This window comes from Gymnoscopelus microlampas (genome assembly GCF_963454915.1).
Source record: "Gymnoscopelus microlampas genome assembly, chromosome: 9".
In the NCBI taxonomy this organism is placed as follows: Eukaryota; Metazoa; Chordata; class Actinopteri; order Myctophiformes; family Myctophidae; genus Gymnoscopelus; species Gymnoscopelus microlampas.
The window spans coordinates 42,582,322-42,598,872 of record NC_139946.1 but is presented as its reverse complement, the minus strand read 5'-3'; the positions used below and the strand labels follow the sequence as shown (position 1 = coordinate 42,598,872).

General features: G+C 39.3%; 1 protein-coding gene and 1 long non-coding RNA gene across 2 annotated transcripts in view; both read left to right on the top strand.

Moving 5' to 3' along the window:
• Positions 1 to 16,551, top strand: part of LOC311051858 — a 255,015-nt gene that overhangs the window by 143,607 nt on the left and 94,857 nt on the right. The gene's annotated exons all lie outside the window — the stretch shown is intronic.
• Positions 2,560 to 15,471, top strand: rgs5a (regulator of G protein signaling 5a). Its single transcript, XM_084066706.1, has 5 exons — positions 2,560 to 2,799; positions 3,752 to 3,865; positions 4,587 to 4,648; positions 10,750 to 10,916; positions 12,498 to 15,471. The coding sequence occupies exons 1-5, from the start codon at positions 2,756 to 2,758 to the stop codon at positions 12,660 to 12,662; spliced, it is 552 nt and encodes a 183-aa protein (XP_083922832.1). The 5' UTR covers positions 2,560 to 2,755; the 3' UTR covers positions 12,663 to 15,471.

The following is a 16,551-nucleotide window of genomic DNA, read 5'->3' as shown; positions in this document are numbered from 1 at the left end:
TATATGTATTCCAAGATTTGCACAAAATGTTCAAGATTTTTTTTTTTTTAAATAGCAGATCTCCCGCGCTATTAGCTTGTATAACTGCTTTTTTTGAATAGCAAAAGTATACAATAATGGCTGTAGCTAAAATGACACAGATGTGTTCCCAGATTGAATGGGTTAATTAATAAGAAATACTGGCCCCAACAACACCCTCACTATAGGGCAGTGGTGGCGGGAAGCATGGGCAACGGCCCGGGCAACGGGCACATTAATCACTGTGGCAGCTCTCAGACCAGTGAGAGAGTACAGTTCTCTCCAGGAGGGGCGTAGCACGTTGTTGGCGCACGAGACAGGAAGTGTACGAGGAAGTGTACGGACGGACGGGGTGGGCAAGAGCTCTAACTGGCAGGGTAGTTGCTTCCGCCATACACACCGAAAAATAAAGGTGCCAACTGGAAACAAAACTAGTTCTTCAAAGTGTTGCACTGCGACACGTTGTGACCTTGTAGATCTGCTATTTTTGATGAACATTTCTATTCTCATGCTGGGAGCGGTCACAGGATGACAATGCCCTCATCTAACAGGCCACGAGGGGTTACGGAATGATTTGATCAATATGAAAATGACGTGAATCATATGCTACTGTATATAGCCTTCTCAGTCACCAGATCTCAACTCAATTGAACACCTTTTGTTGAATATTTTTGGACCGCTCTTCACCACCACCACCACCATCAAAATGACTTTTGAATGGTGTTCCATCCCTAAAGGCAGGCAGTAATCCTGGTCTCTATACTGCCTCCCCCTGGTCAGCCGGGGCGCCTGATGGAGGGGAAAGGAACTGGTTGGACGTAGCGCGTGTTCCTTCCACGCGCTACGTCCAACCAGGGAAACTCCCCCCTGTCGGATGAAAAGAATCGGCTTGCTAGCTCTCATGCATCTCCCTAGGCTGGCAGAGGGAGTGCAGCGCCCAGGATTACATAGGCAATTGGCACTGGGTGAAAAAATGGGTTACAAAATCGTGCAATATAAATTTTGTAGAGAAGAAGGTTGGATGGGGCACTCACTTTCGGCCACTGAACATACAGTACAGTATACTGTAGATCAGGTAAACTATCCGACATGTGAATAGCATTTCTTGACAATTACTGTATCCAGGATTAGCGGAGGTATGCACCGAGTGCCAGTGCTGGAAAGTAACTAAGTCTTTAGATCTACAAGCTCACAATGCGTCACGATGCAACGCATTGTGAGCTTGTAGATCAGCTATTTTCTTAAGATTTTTTATGCATTTTGACCTTTAAGTATATTTTTATGCCGATACTTTAGTACTTTTACTCAAGTACATTTTGATACGGGACTTCTACTTGTAACAGAGTATATCTAAATTGAAGTATTGATACTTTTACTTAAGTAAAACATTTTGAGTACTTTTTCTACCACTGCTGAATGCCAACTTTGGAGTTTAAATACTGTTTGGAGCTACAGCCTCAGAGCAGGTTATTACAACCTACATGATTAGGTGCACTTTCTTAAGGGCACTTAGGCTATAAAGTGCCAAGAACTAAACAGTCTCCTTGATGGTCCTGCCAACACACCACTCACATTTAAGAACACTGGAAGCCAAATAACCATGTTCATGAATTGGCCTTACATAACAAGGCTGTGGAGCGTTTGGCATTATTTTTGTTTTAATTATTTAAAAAACGTGTCCAAAATATAGGTACATTGTGCCAGGGTGAATGTGGTTTTATGATGATGAAATTGTGTTAAAATGAGATGCCACGTTTAGTTTTACCATGCCTTGTCTTTATGATGTCCATAACTACTGTATAGATCATTGGATATGAAGTGTTTGTGCAAATATTGTTTCTGGAGTAATACACTGCAATGTATAGGTATGTTTTTAACTGAATGCCATGTCTTGAATTAAATCTCCAGGGAGTTAAGTAATATTTTTGCAAAATGTCATGATACGGTTCTAGTGATAACATTATTGTCATTGCCTATATGAATTAGACAATTTTATAACCATAACCATAACTCTGATCCCAAATCAAACACTTCTCTTTCACCCAAAGCAGTGGGTTTCAAACCTTATATCAAGGTCCATTATTTATTCGGCATTTGAGCCACGGACCACCATTTGATGAGATTTTGCCTCTCAGACCCAAAACTTAGAATATTTTGTCCACAATTCCATGGTGTATTGATGTGGTACCATAGGAGAGATAACAGGCAAACGTTGATCAAAAATAATTAAGTAATGCAGATGTTTAACAATAATTTAACTCTTGCGAGCGTAAAATGAAACCAAATGGACCCGTAAGGGTCCATTTGGTTTCATTTTACGCTCTCAAGAGTTAAACATCTATAAGGGTCCATTTGGTTACCAACTCTCCATCATTTATCTGGGGACCACCTGGAACCCAGTCAAGGACCACCGGTGGTCCCCGGACCACTGGTTGAGAAAGGGTCCGACTAAAGTCCATCCCATATTGTTTCCTAGACCAGTTGTTCAATTCAAGCCCTTCCTTCCCAATCCAGAAACCCAGGCTCCACAGCTGCTTGGTGTTAGACAGTAGATCCTAATCTGATTGGACTAGCAGTTGGCCCAGAGCCCAAAGGGCGTTTATACTGGATGTATATATACTCCATGTGCTGAAAGCCAACATTCAGAAGGAGACAGACTGAGATACAAGCACTTTTGTTTTGGAATTTTTGACTTTTTGGATTCACAGTAAACTTTGGAACTGAGCGCAGTTGGATAATGTGTAGAGGATTATCAGCCTTACCCCAGACATGTCTGGTTAGGTGAGCTATGTCCTTATCTATAATGTATTGTTGTTGTTTTTTATTACATACTTAGATGGGTGTGTGTATTCCTGTGGGTATATCCATGTTGGTTGGACCACTCCAGTTCTTAAAGAACTGGAGTGGTCCAACATACTGTAGAATCTCTCATTAATATGTGTTGATAAATTACTCCAATGGATTCTCAATAGATTTTCTTTTTCTTTTCTTTTCTTTAAAAATATAATAATAATTTCAGTTGTCATATGAAATGTACATGAACATTTCCCTCTGTATCATTCTACATATGCAGTGCTAAATTATTTAACAAAAATATCAAATAACGATTAATAAATACAATTTATATGAACAGCAAATTGTAAATTGCAGAGTTGACTCGTGAACATGTTTTGCATAATACAATTGTTGCAGATTTTTTGATTTTTAGTTTTATGTTGAACATAAAAAATAATAATTACGAGGCGCCGATGGCATAGTGGTTATGGCACGGCTCTGTTGCAGCCTGACAGCGAGTTCGAGTCCCGAGCCCGATGGATCTTTCCTTAAATGATGTCACCCCCCGACTCTCTCCCCGTTTCCTGTCATATGTCCACTCAGTCCACTGTACTATGAATAAAGCCCCTAAAAATCCACTACTACTGGCTCTTAAGTACAATTATTTGTAGGAAGATTCGCCGTTTCTGTTTACCTTGTTTCTTCAACTTTGAAAACTAAACATAGTTATTTCATATAAATGTTTTATTCTGTGACAAATTTAGGTTGGAAATAATTCAGTCTCAGCTTACAAATCAAAGGGTAAATGTTTTATAAATATTGCATGAATAAAACATGATTGTTGTTCTGACTCTACATACTGTATTTCTCTCTTTGAGCCTTTCGTAGGACTGATTTACTGTTAAACAAGGACCGTATCATACAAGAGTCATCATAGTATCTGTCTTCTATTTCCCAGGGCTAAAGAGATTAAGAGTAAACTGGGAGTTTTTCTTCAGAAGCCTGACAATGCCATTGACCTGATCATCCCCTACCCGGAAAAAACTGAGAAGAAGCCAGAAAAGCTTCTGAAGTAAGTACTCTCCTTTCATCTTTCAGCCTAATAAAACGATAGTCATGTCTGGTGGAGTAGATATGTCTGGTGGGGGAGATAAGTACTTCTGTTCGGAAAAGGAACTTCAACTTTATGTTCCTTTCGTAACTTCATTTGTGCAGTGGTAAAAACAATATACAAACACATTATGCTTCATAATTGATGGCAGAAAAGATCCAATTGCAGGTATGATATGTGGAGGTCAATGATTTGAAACATCATCTTCCCATTCACAGGCACTGATTGCACTAAACAATTTCTAGGGCGACAGAATAAAGGGGATCTCTGATAATCAAACCAAAGAAAGATGGTCCCGCACACTGTCTGGAACTTGTTAGAGAATACCAAGGTTCTTGGTATTCTGTAATGCATTACCATGTGGGAAGGACTGGGGCTGAAATACATTTATTTATAACAATAACAATATATATATATATATATATATATATATATATATATATATATATATATATATATATATATATATATATATATATATGATTGTACGGTATACAATGCACACAATATGAAAAGCTATGTGGTCTTCTATCTGAGTAGTTATACCATTTTCTACATGTATCATCTGTCACATTGCGCTCACTTCACTTGCTAATGTCAAAGTGTAAGTGAGTATACAAAAAATTCAATGTAACTTGTAATATGCCAGCCGATTAAAAACTGTCTTTCTCTCTGTTTCTAGACCTACCCCAGAGGAGGCTGCTCAATGGAAGGAGTCACTGGATATGGTTCTGTCCCACAACTGTAAGTTTGACTGACTGTACACACGCGCGCGCACACACACACACACACACACACACACACACACACACACACACACACACACACACACACACACACACACACACACACACACACACACACACACACACACACACACACACACACACACACACACACACACACACACACACACACACACACACCTGACAGATACATTTCAATACTTGTCTGCACGTATTACGTATGCATATAAAACCTTTTAAGCAAATGCTCAATATATTGAGGTTTGAAATGTGTTCCTTGCTTTTCTGTCATGTCATACAAATTGTGGTATTCCAAAATCAATAATTACATTAAAGGGTCTCAGTCACACAACCAACCCAAAGACAGGCACAGTCACACAATTAACTAAATCTGAGGCTCAAAGTTTACAAACAGTCATAGCTGACACCTGGCTATACCTTCGGTCTATCTTCGGTTTCACAAAGTATTTGTAGCAGTGGTGGTCCCAGTGATGGTCTCATTTTGCTTTCAAAATGTATAACATCTTTTGAAAATAGCAGATCTACAAGCTCACAATGCATTGTGAGCTTGTAGATCGGCTATTTTCCAATGGCCGAAATGTATATAGGGCTGAAGTGGTTAATGTATGTTTTGTAATAATAATCAAAATCTACAAAGTAACTAGTGACTAAAGTTTTCAAATAATTGTAGTGGAGTAAAAGTACAGTATTTGCCTCTGAGATGTAGTGGAGTAGAAGTGAAAGTATTGAAAATTGGAAATACTCCAGTGAAGTAAAAAAAAAAAAAAAACTCACAATTGTACTTAAGTACAGTACTTGAGTAAATGTACTTAGTTACTTTCCACCACTGATTTGTAGTCAATTTAATATTAGCCAATGTCTTTTCCAATATAACAAAAACATTTTGGTATGTATTATTGTATGATGACTGTGAGTCAGCTAGCTAAGTGGTGACGGCATCACATAAAGTAACCAAATCACGAGAAAGAATATCCCGAGTATTTTGACGTTTATAAACAATCCGCAGTCTCAAGAGTTATTTATCAAAGCAGTGTACAGTACACAGATGCACATAAGGGTTTAATCACCTTCCCAGTCATCACTTTGTTACCGTAGCAACCTGATCCATTATTCACACACAGCACACGGCTAGGTATGCATTACAAAGCTCATAAAGCAGCGGCGAGACGTCCGTTTGATTTATTAACGTACTGTAAGGCTTGCTTGGCAGGAATTAGCCCTTGTATAAAGACAGCACTATATATAGAGCTAACAGTACACAGTCCCAGGGGCATTATTGGTCATTAGGAGAAACAGAGGAGTTAAACCTTGGGAAACAAGACCCTGTGTACGCCAGAGACCAGACACCGGGGCTCTGGTGTTTACACCTGTGTCGGAAAAGCACACAGAAAGACCCCAGAGCAGAGCTAGATTGATCGTTAACTCTTCCTATTGGTATGTGTAAACTCTCCACTAAAAACGCACCCTTTAATAACTTCTGTGTGTCTAAACAACCTTGATTCCAGATGCTAGGGACCAGTTAAAATATACAGTGACTTGGTCTAATTGTGTTGTTTAAACTGGATTTTTTTTAAATATGGTTATTTGGCATGTGTGAAAGTCAGTTCTCTGTTACACCATGGGTTACAACCATGGAACAAGATTCAATGGGTGGCTACATTTCCTCAAGCAGCCCCATCAATTAAATATTCAGTGGAAGGGAGTAAAGCGCTGGGAAATAGAGGGGGCATCTGAGAAAGTAATAGGGAAGACGACTAATATAAATACAGCGAGACAGAGGAAAAAATATATTTGCTTATTTATACATGGCCACTTGAAAGTGTGCGTGTCTTTTGTGTGTATCTTACCACAGACATGTTTTGTGTGTTGTGGTAACATCTCTAGGGAGGTCTCAAGGCTTCTCACAACATGATGCATTACCAAGTACAGTAGCTGCAAAATACAGTGCTGTTATTATTTATCCACTTCAGTCTTTACATTACATTATTCTTTATGGGCATGTTCATTCTTCATTCATACGGGATACTCAATCAATTATTGTCACTCAAATCTGGAAATATTTCTGAAAAATAATTATATAAAATATTGCTACAATACATAATGTACCGTATATCATGCAAGAATAATGGCATCACATGTTACCACTGTTACACTTATTGTTTTTCTTTCAGGTTGATACAGTGTACAAGCAAGTGTAGAATTGTGCAGTGGGTTTTATTGGAGTGTTGCAAAACTGTCTCCTCTAATAAAAGACAATTCAATTTAGTTTGAAGATAAACAGTTTGGGGTTTGGAAAATGGTACGCAGCACTAACAAAATGTTATAGTGTCAAGTACATACAGTAAGGTCTGGTATTAATGAATTTTAATGAATTTGTTAATTAATTAATAGTTAATAATTCATTAATTTGTTCATTAATTCATTAATTACTCTGTTGACTAATCTAAGAAAAACGTAATAATAAAACAAGGCTGCATGAAAGGCATGAGAGTGATGCATGATTTAACATGCACAGTCAAACATGAAACGTTGAGATGCATCATGTCAATAGTTTGCAGGAACAAACAACGGTAACATTTCTTCTCTGGCGATTGAGTTGCCTAAACAGTAATCTGAGTTCCCAAAAGTTCTCCTAAACGGTGCTGAGCATATGTCAGTGGAGTTATTTCAGTACATGAAACAGCGGGCGAAAAGATGATCTAGAAGCTCACAACACTTTCCTACTTGGCACGTTGTGAGCTTGGAGATCGGCTATTTTAGGTGAAGAGATTTGGCATTGCCGGGAAAATGAGGGAAACCAAGCAGAGAGCTCTGTGTGACCCCCGTCAGCTAAGAATAGGGTTTAAGCGGTTCACTAAACTGAGAGTGGCAGAGGGCAGGTTGATGAACCTGAACCTGGTTGATATATTGCAAGGACAGTGTGAGGATATTGTGCAGCTAAATTATGTCGAAAGTTGTGGACAAATGAATGGTCAGTCAGTCAGTCAGTCAGTCAGACAGACAGGCAGCCAGATATTTCATGTATGTCAGAAGTGCTCCCATATACAAACAACCTCTCCTAAGGAGAAAGAGGATGTTTCTGTGTTCTTGTGACATGAAGAAGTGCCAGGTGGTCATGTGTGTGGGACCGTGGGTGTAAACTGTGTACTTTCACATGGTTCTGACGCCAGTGAGATTGAGGGTCCCTTCACAGTGACAAAAAGTTTGCATTGGCAGAGCATTTTACTCAGAATTTACTTGGTCATGTGTGTGGGACCGTGGGTGTAAACTGTGTACTTTCACATGGTTCTGACGCCAGTGAGACTGAGGGTCCCTTCACAGAGACAGAAATTTGCATTGGCAGAGCATTTTACTTACTTAATTTACGCAGAATGCTCGCCGCTGCAAGTGAGTTTCACAGTTGGTATCCATAGCAATGGAGGGGAAGCAGGGTAGCCACTCAAATTGATGTCTTGAGTGAGAGGTTGTTGGTCTGGTCACACACACTCACACATGTGCACGTACGCACAAACACCTGTGTGTATGGATGCACGTGCGCACACACTCTCACGCACGCACGCACGCACGCACACACACACACACACACACACACACACACACACACACACACACACACACACACACACACACACACACACACACACACACACACACACACACACACACACACACACACGTGGGCATGGGCATGTTTTAATTAGCTGTCCTCGATTGCCACTCAGTGCTATTTTGAACCAAGCTAGCCATTAGATCACAGATAAATGCCTGCTGCAGTGACAGAATGCTTATCATCATCAGCATGTGTTTTACAGACAATGGGAAACGTCATGGGTATTGTATTGCCTTACAATGCTCCTCATAATAGCACATGTTTCCACACAATTCCACTCATATGTAGCCTAGCTACTATTGTAAACTATACCAGTACACACTTTCCAGCATTCTTTTTGTTTCTGTTTGACTATAATTCATCACAGTTACGTCTGGGTTTTTGGGGTGGTGCAATTTCATATCTTAGATTTGTTACTAAAAATGCCAATACAAAAATTCTAATCAAAATATATATTTTAGCAATTGTTATTAATCTCTGAGCATTTTAAGTGGATAGCATTTAAGTGGTCAGATCCTCCTTCCAATGAGTCAAATTTTGTCAAATTTCTATGTGTCTGTATAGTGTTGACTGCAACTGGCGTACTCAAAGACTATATAAACAATATCGAGAATATGTTTGCGAGAGGAGCTTGTGTGTCTTTGGGTCAGGGCAGGGTCAGTTTAGCTCGTTTTGTCTTCCATAACCAGGCAAATACATACACAAATTACAATTTCAGCAAACAGAACGTTGATAAGTCTAAACCCTGTTTTTGACAGAGCCGATTCTCAGTTCTATGTAATGTGGGTTTATAAGTTCTATTCATATTGTTAATGTGTTCAACTAATTAATCATTCAATTGAATAGATGATGTATATTCTTCTCCTTATGTGTGCAGGAGCCAGAGACTGCATATTAGGTGGTTTGTTATCTGAAATGTAAACACAACAGGTACTTGTTCGAAAAGTACTTCTCACCAGGACCACTGGATCCCCAGTGGTGTCACGGTGTTTTGATGGCATCATTAGTATGTGGCTTCGGAGAGGGTTTGATGGTAACATCACGATAAGGGGTGGTTTTTCTTGGTTAATGGGAGGGGGTTGGATTCAAGCTCTGTGCAAATTTGAAACAATGGTACTCTGTGCTTTGGTGCTGTTTCGCGTGTTATCGGTCTGTGTGATCCCGTGCATCAGGACCTTAGTGAAACGCATGGTTGCTGACACGTTCGTTCAAACGTATACTGCGGTATCCCAGACTGGGCAAGACTTAAAAGATGACGGGAATGTGTTCTCCCTTCGAAGCCTTTATGATGAAAATGACACAGACATTTAAGCTCTGTTAATATTTGAAAATGAATTGTCAGTTCATAATGGTCAAATTAATGATACAAACGGTTGAAGGTTATTAAGTGTTACAACCACTGCTCACAAGAAAGCCACACATTTTGAGAGTGATAATGTCCTTTTTCCTATCCGTGGGTTTTTTCAGCATTATCTACAATCGTTTATATCATTATTGATCAGGATCAATTGACATTCTAATAGTCTCATCATGTGCCCTGATAACAGCTTTGTGCTATGCTCTGTATGACAAAGTGCGAAAAGCGGATAGCTTAAGTACCAAGGCCACTGAAAGCAAAAGAGGCAAGTGATTCCTGTTATGATGTCCATTTTGAAAAAGCGGAAAACAAGAAGAATGTGAAGATTAATAAATTTGATCAACAGGAGGGAAATGACAGAGCCGATTCTCAGTTCTATGTAATGTGGGTTTATAAGTTCTATTCATATTGTTAATGTGTTCAACTAATTAATCATTCAATTGAATAGATGATGTATATTCTTCTCCTTATGTGTGCAGGAGCCAGAGACTGCATATTAGGTGGTTTGTTATCGTTACAGCTACAGATGTTTACATAGTTTCCTTATCTCTAAGTCCAGCAGAAGCTTGCTGTCTCTGTATCCTCTGCTCTGCCTGCTAACTTCAAGTACTGAGTACTCATAGAGTACTTCCTAAGCCCTGCCTCCTGCTTAACTGTATCTCCTGTCTCATGTTGCTGTATATAAACCAATGTAAAGTATTTGTACTTCAGAAAATGATTCAGGTCAAGCTGTACATTGCTCCTTGCGCAAGTAAAAAGAAGGAGATCTCCGTTGTGTCTGTGTCTATCTTATTCCAATGTGTGATCTGAGCCTAAGGTGTTTGTAAAATGATAAAGCAATCTATCAGTTTCCATTCATAACATTATAAAATACTATAAGTGGCGTGTTCATTTCACAACCTCTTGGGCCTATCGTGATTGGCAAACAAAGAATGTTGTCAAAGTTAACACTAGGATGGTTTATACTATAGCAACATCCCCATATTTGTACTTCTCCTATCTCTGTCTCTGTTTACACTTATATATTTCTCTCTCAACCACACTTCCTCTCCCCCCCCCCCCCCCCCCCCCCACCCATCTACTGCACCTATTGTGTCCCTCTGTCTTATAGATGGAGTGGCTGCTTTCCGTACCTTCCTGCAGACTGAGTTCAGCGAGGAGAACATTGAGTTCTGGATGGCCTGTGAGGAGTTCAAGAAGACCAAGAACCCAGTGAAGATGGCCACAAAGGCCAAGAAGATCTATGAGGACTTCATCCAGACCGAGGGGCCCAGAGAGGTCAGACTATGAAACAAGCCTTTTTTTTCAACCAAACATGAAAAGAAACAGAATTATGTCAGTGAGTTTCAAATGTAACACAGCTGCCAGGTGAAAAACAAAACAGAGTTTAAAATCCCTGCCAGCAGCTCAAACTATATGTTGCCTCTTACACCCAAACGAACCAAAGTAGCTTGAACTGATTCGCCGGCATTGCCATCCTTACCGTCAAATTTTTACCCGGTTGCAAAACCTGGTCTACTGTACATCTACACTCGCTAGTAGTCACTTTTTCCTCATTGGCTGGTCCTTTTGTCCTTTTGCGTGACTTTTGCGAACATTTTCCTCATTGTCTGGTCATTTAGCCAATGAGGGCTCAATGTCCTCTCAGAACATGGGATCTAAAGACCTCTCAGAATATGGGATCTAAAGACGACCCACAATACTGTGTTCGGCCACTGTATGTATCTCTATGGTCTGTGGCGCTGTTGCGTGAAAAAAACGTGTGGTCGTGGCCACCAAACAAACTTTTGACTTGACTCCTCATACACACACACATAGCGCTGCCTCCAACAGCGACCCAGGAAAAAACAAGACAAAGCACACAAGCCCTTACTGAGGCACACAAACTGATTTAGCTCTGTTCATAAACTATTTACTGACATTTTGGCCGTTTTTGTTAGTCCGCGAGCGAAATATGACTAGGTCATATCTTGCTTTACATTGTTTGGGAACACTGTGTTTGGCAGTGTTGGCCCACGCAACTAGCGGGGCTTAGAAGTGAAAGTAAACTGGCTTCCTGTAAAAGCTGTTTTTGATAGACTCACCAGCTAAAGCTACATTTACCAGGATTTCCTTTAGCGTTCCCGGACGTACTGCAAGGGATTTACAGTGCATTACCTCAAGGTGATAAAAAAATACATTAGTAATTGTCACATTGTTGATGGAAGGATGGAAGACATTGACTCTCGACAGTATTTTTAAAACTACTTTCTGTGGCATTAAATCAGCAGTCCTTGATAAAAGACATACTGCTGGAGAGACAGAGGGAGTTTATTATGGTAGTGCAGGACTTTGAGGGGGACTGGGGGTGTCATGAGGGAAGTTGTAAAACACAAATGGACAAATGTTTTCAGGAATTATGACTCATGGAAAAAAAGAGTTAACGGCCCTCGAGTGCACTGACTCTACAGTCAGCATCCTTTCCAAATTATTGTAAGCCAAACTTTCTAAGTTTAACTTTGATCCATTAAAATTAGTAAAGTGTACAGTTTCCTTTTGGATGACTTTTAGATTCATTTGTTTGGGATTAGGGCAATTGCTGCAGTGATAATGATGACAATGATATACTGATGATGATGATGATGTTGTATGTGAGAGCCCTACTTCCTCCTCTCATCTTTTTCCTCTTCCTTCTTTCTCTTCAGCATCATCAATAACATAGTGATCATCATCATCATGCTGGTCATGAGCATTATCATTTCTGTGCCCATTAAATTCCATCTCTCCGATCCTGTTCACTCTCATTGTTTTTGAATGCAAGTTAACTGCACACCTTGACCGTCCTGTCCTGTCCCGTCCCGTCCACCCTCCCACCTATAGGTGAACATTGACCACTACACCAAGGACGTGACCCTCAGGAACCTGGTGAACCTCTCCGCTGAGACCTTTGACGTTGCCCAGAAGAGGATCTTCGCCCTGATGGAGAAAGACTCCTTTGCTCGCTTTCTCAGATCAGAGCAGTACCAGGAGCTGCTGATCAACTAAAGCAGCTCAGGCGCTGTGTGTTGGGGTGGTGTTCCAGCAACAGTTATCCACATAACAAACAAAACTAAACAAAAAGTGATTTGAAACTAAGGAGAAACTAAAGCATTATCTTTAATATTTGCCCCTTAAAGGCAAATCACAGTAATCTAGAACATAGTCCAAGTTTAAGATTCGTATGCACTATTTACATTTTCGGAAGGCATTTTCTGAAGGCATTGTACATTACCTTTGAAAATAAAGTGGAACACCCCACCCATTCACACCTGAGTGTTATGCATGAGGGGACAACATCTAGAACGTGAAAACAATTTGAAAACAACAAAATAATTCTTATCACTTATTCAGTTCTACTGTAGTTTTTTCCTCACACATTTTGAATATTTAGCTACAGAGTTGTGATAAAAGTGCGACCACCAAGACTAAGTCCAGCATGTTGAAGGTTGTTTAATTGCTTAAGACTTCAAAAGCCTTAAATTGGCCATTAAAAAGGTTCAAATGAAAAATGACATGATAAAACGTTTTTTTTGATTTGTTAACTTTCAACCTTTATCAGACAATGACGACAATGTAAGCCCTATTATCCACATAAAAGCGTGATTCTTACTTCATCGCACGGCAGTGTCGCAGCCAAAAACAACGGGATCTACAAGCTCACAACTTGTCGCGGATGCAGCGGTTTGTGAGCTTGTAAGCCAGCTATTTTTGGCTTGCACGGAGAATACATTGGGCATTATTCAGACAGGAGATGCAGTGACAATGAAGTATTTCTACTTTGTGTAGCTTTCTCAAGGAGGGACATTATGAGGAAGCTTCATTCTAGAGTTTCTGGAGAGGGTAGTAAGTCTGACCTTCCATAGCCAGATCTTAGTCACACACGGTATCTATAGTACAGGAGTTCCCAAACTTTTCCAGATAATCAACCAATCACTTCAGCCCTATTACAAAATGGTGAAAAGAGCCAATCTACAAGCTCAAGACATGTCACGATGAGCTGGTAGCTGTGCTATTTTCACTATTTCGACTGATTGTTTGCGAATTCTTGAAAAATCGTATTTTATTTATTTTTAAAATCATTTAAATAATAATGAATAACAAAAATAACAAAAAAATTGTCCGTGACCCAAAATTGGGTTCCGACTCAGTGTTTGGGAACCACTGATCTAGTCCATCCAAACTTCTGTCTGGGGGTGTACAGTACAGTAGGTGGGATAACGGATGGGGAAATCTTTTTTACCCTCTTCAGTATTACATTCACACAAACCTTTTCAAGCAGTCAACGGGAAAGTAATGGATGCCTTGAGCCTTTTCCAACAATAACCAAATATTAATATCTAAAGACTAATAAAATAAAAATAGAGCTCTCTCTCTCACACACACACACACACACACACACACACACACACACACACACACACACACACACAGCGAGTAAGTTTAGATTTCAACCAAACACCCTTTGGTTCTAATGCATTCTGTTAGAGCCATCCATGGGAACAGTATGGTGTAGTTGGCGCAGTGGTTAGACTCGTTGAGGCTACCACGACATTGCAAGTAGCTGAGATGGGAAAACCGAGTAGGAGGGAATCTCAGAATAAGAAGTGAACACAGCAGTGGTTTTACAGAAAGTTATTTTCCCCCCCATTTTCCATTTGAGTCATAATTCCAGGATTAGTTACTCAATAATAAATACCCAGCTATACCCAGATATCCTGTTCTACGGTATGGACATACAGTATGGGATTTGAAGAGCATATTAGCCAAACGTTTCAGACACCGGCAGGATTTAGCTGTTCTCTCAATAATTCTCAATTATATCACATTGACGATTCAGAGCTGGTCTTTGCTTGTGTTTAAAACATTATATGCTCTGCTCTTACCACTCACAAGGACCCTTGCTAACCCGCAAAATAACAACAAATACTACTTATAACAAAATGATAATCACACAAATAGCTAAAATTCGGAATTCATATTCATTCTGTCACTTGATGGTTTCACAGTTGACTTTTACTAATAACCTAATACTATGTCACTTATTTCTTTCAACGATTTGAGACAAAGATGGATCCAAGAGTGCATTCAATGTTTTGCATGCAATATGAAAGAATCTCACTTATAAACGTAGCCTATAGACCAATGTAGCAGTCCTAATTTGTGATTATATTTACTGTTGCATGCTCTTAATACTTAAGCATCTGTCACATTCATTAACAAGTATATCACTATCTAGCATTTTGTTTAAGTCTTAGTTGTCCCCAGCTTTCCACACAATCAAGTCAGGAGGTTATTACTAAATATTCCTTGCATTTTAAACACACAGTATTACACAACCAATCAAACATCTTAAGTGTATGGCAAATCTGAATAATAGACGTGTTCACGTTCCATGCCTGAACCTTATTTACAAAACAAAAAACGTATTATTTGCAGTGGCTTTGATGAGGGAGGGTTCCATTGGCATAGATTGGCCAATCTAGTGCTGTAACCCACTGTCAGTAGTCACTAACTAATGGAAAGAAGCTCAATAGGGACTTATTCAATGCTGGGTAGTGGGTACACATTATTTGATATAGCCTATATATGCAAGTATATGTTTTGTAGTCAACCACATAAAAGACTAAATGCATAAAATTCCTGAAGATGTATTTATTTTTTACATGTAAATATCTACCAAAATAAGTGTTTGTGTCTTAAATTATTCTTAAACACAGTGGAATCCATAACTCTCAGAAATGGAGCACTGGTGAGGATTATCCATAGAGAAGAACATGTCTTTTCACTGTCATAAAAGAGGAAACATCTAACTCTCCATTGTCACTTTGTTTTTCTTCGCAAATATCAATTTCTAATGTATCTTTGCACACAGGAATCATGAGTTATATACATACAACATACATTGATTATTTGCTTCATCCAGGGATAAGATTACCACAAAACATGGCCCATGTCTAGGCCTGCCTAATCCCCTCAGATTAAATATTTGAGATACACAGCAATTTCATTGTTTGTTTTAGGTTAATCAGTAATGTTTAACCTTTTTTTGAAATATACATGAACACTAAAGAAACAACAGACGCAAAACAAACCAATACAAAACAATTAGAGGGAGACCTATTTCTCCACATCTGGAAATCCTTTCTTTCTTCCCTCAGACAGTATTAGGCCTAACAGAACAATATAACAACAACAATAAGAACAACAATCAGTCTAGGGCAGTGGTGGGAAAAGTACTCACATTTTTACTTAAGTAAAAGTATCAATAATGCAATGTATATATAAAGAAAAACATCACATGGATGCACAAGTTTTCAAATGTATAAAAATCCTTTGAAAATAGCAAATCTACTGCCAGATCGGCTATTTTCAAATGGCCTAAATGTATAGGGCTGAAGTGGTTAATGTATGCTATGTAATAATAATCTAAATCTACAAAGTAACTAGTAACTAAAGATTTCAAACAATTGTAGTGGAGTAAAAGTACAATATTTGTCTCTGAGATGTAGTGGAGTAGAAGTAAAAGTACTGAAAACCGGAAATACTCCAGTAAAGTAAAAAATACCTCAAAATTGTACTTGAGTAAATGTACTTAGTTACTTTACACCACTGGTCTAGGGACTTTACCGGGTGCATGGCTCAGAACAGTTCATATAGCAGAAAGAGCATGGGCAGCAATGCGGGTGATCTTTCTGCTTCCACAGAACAAAGCAAGATGAGAGGACTGCACCACATAGAACAGGGGTGGGCGACTTTGATGATGGAGAAGGCCACTATATTTCCACACTCACTCCAGAGGGCCACATTGCATATACTGTCAGACACCTCTTATCTCCGTATTTTAACTTTTTTTCGTAAATGAATGCTGTACTAATGCCATTTTTTGTCACACAAA

Excerpts from the sequence above, each read along its gene's own strand:
- rgs5a (XM_084066706.1), top strand. The coding sequence starts at position 2,756 with ATGTGTAGAGGATTATCAGCCTTACCCCAGACATGTCTGGTTAG. Across the intron at positions 2,800-3,751 it reads CCCCAGACATGTCTGGTTAG|GGCTAAAGAGATTAAGAGTA; the intron begins GTGAGCTATGTC and ends TCTATTTCCCAG. Across the intron at positions 3,866-4,586 it reads AAGCCAGAAAAGCTTCTGAA|ACCTACCCCAGAGGAGGCTG; the intron begins GTAAGTACTCTC and ends CTCTGTTTCTAG.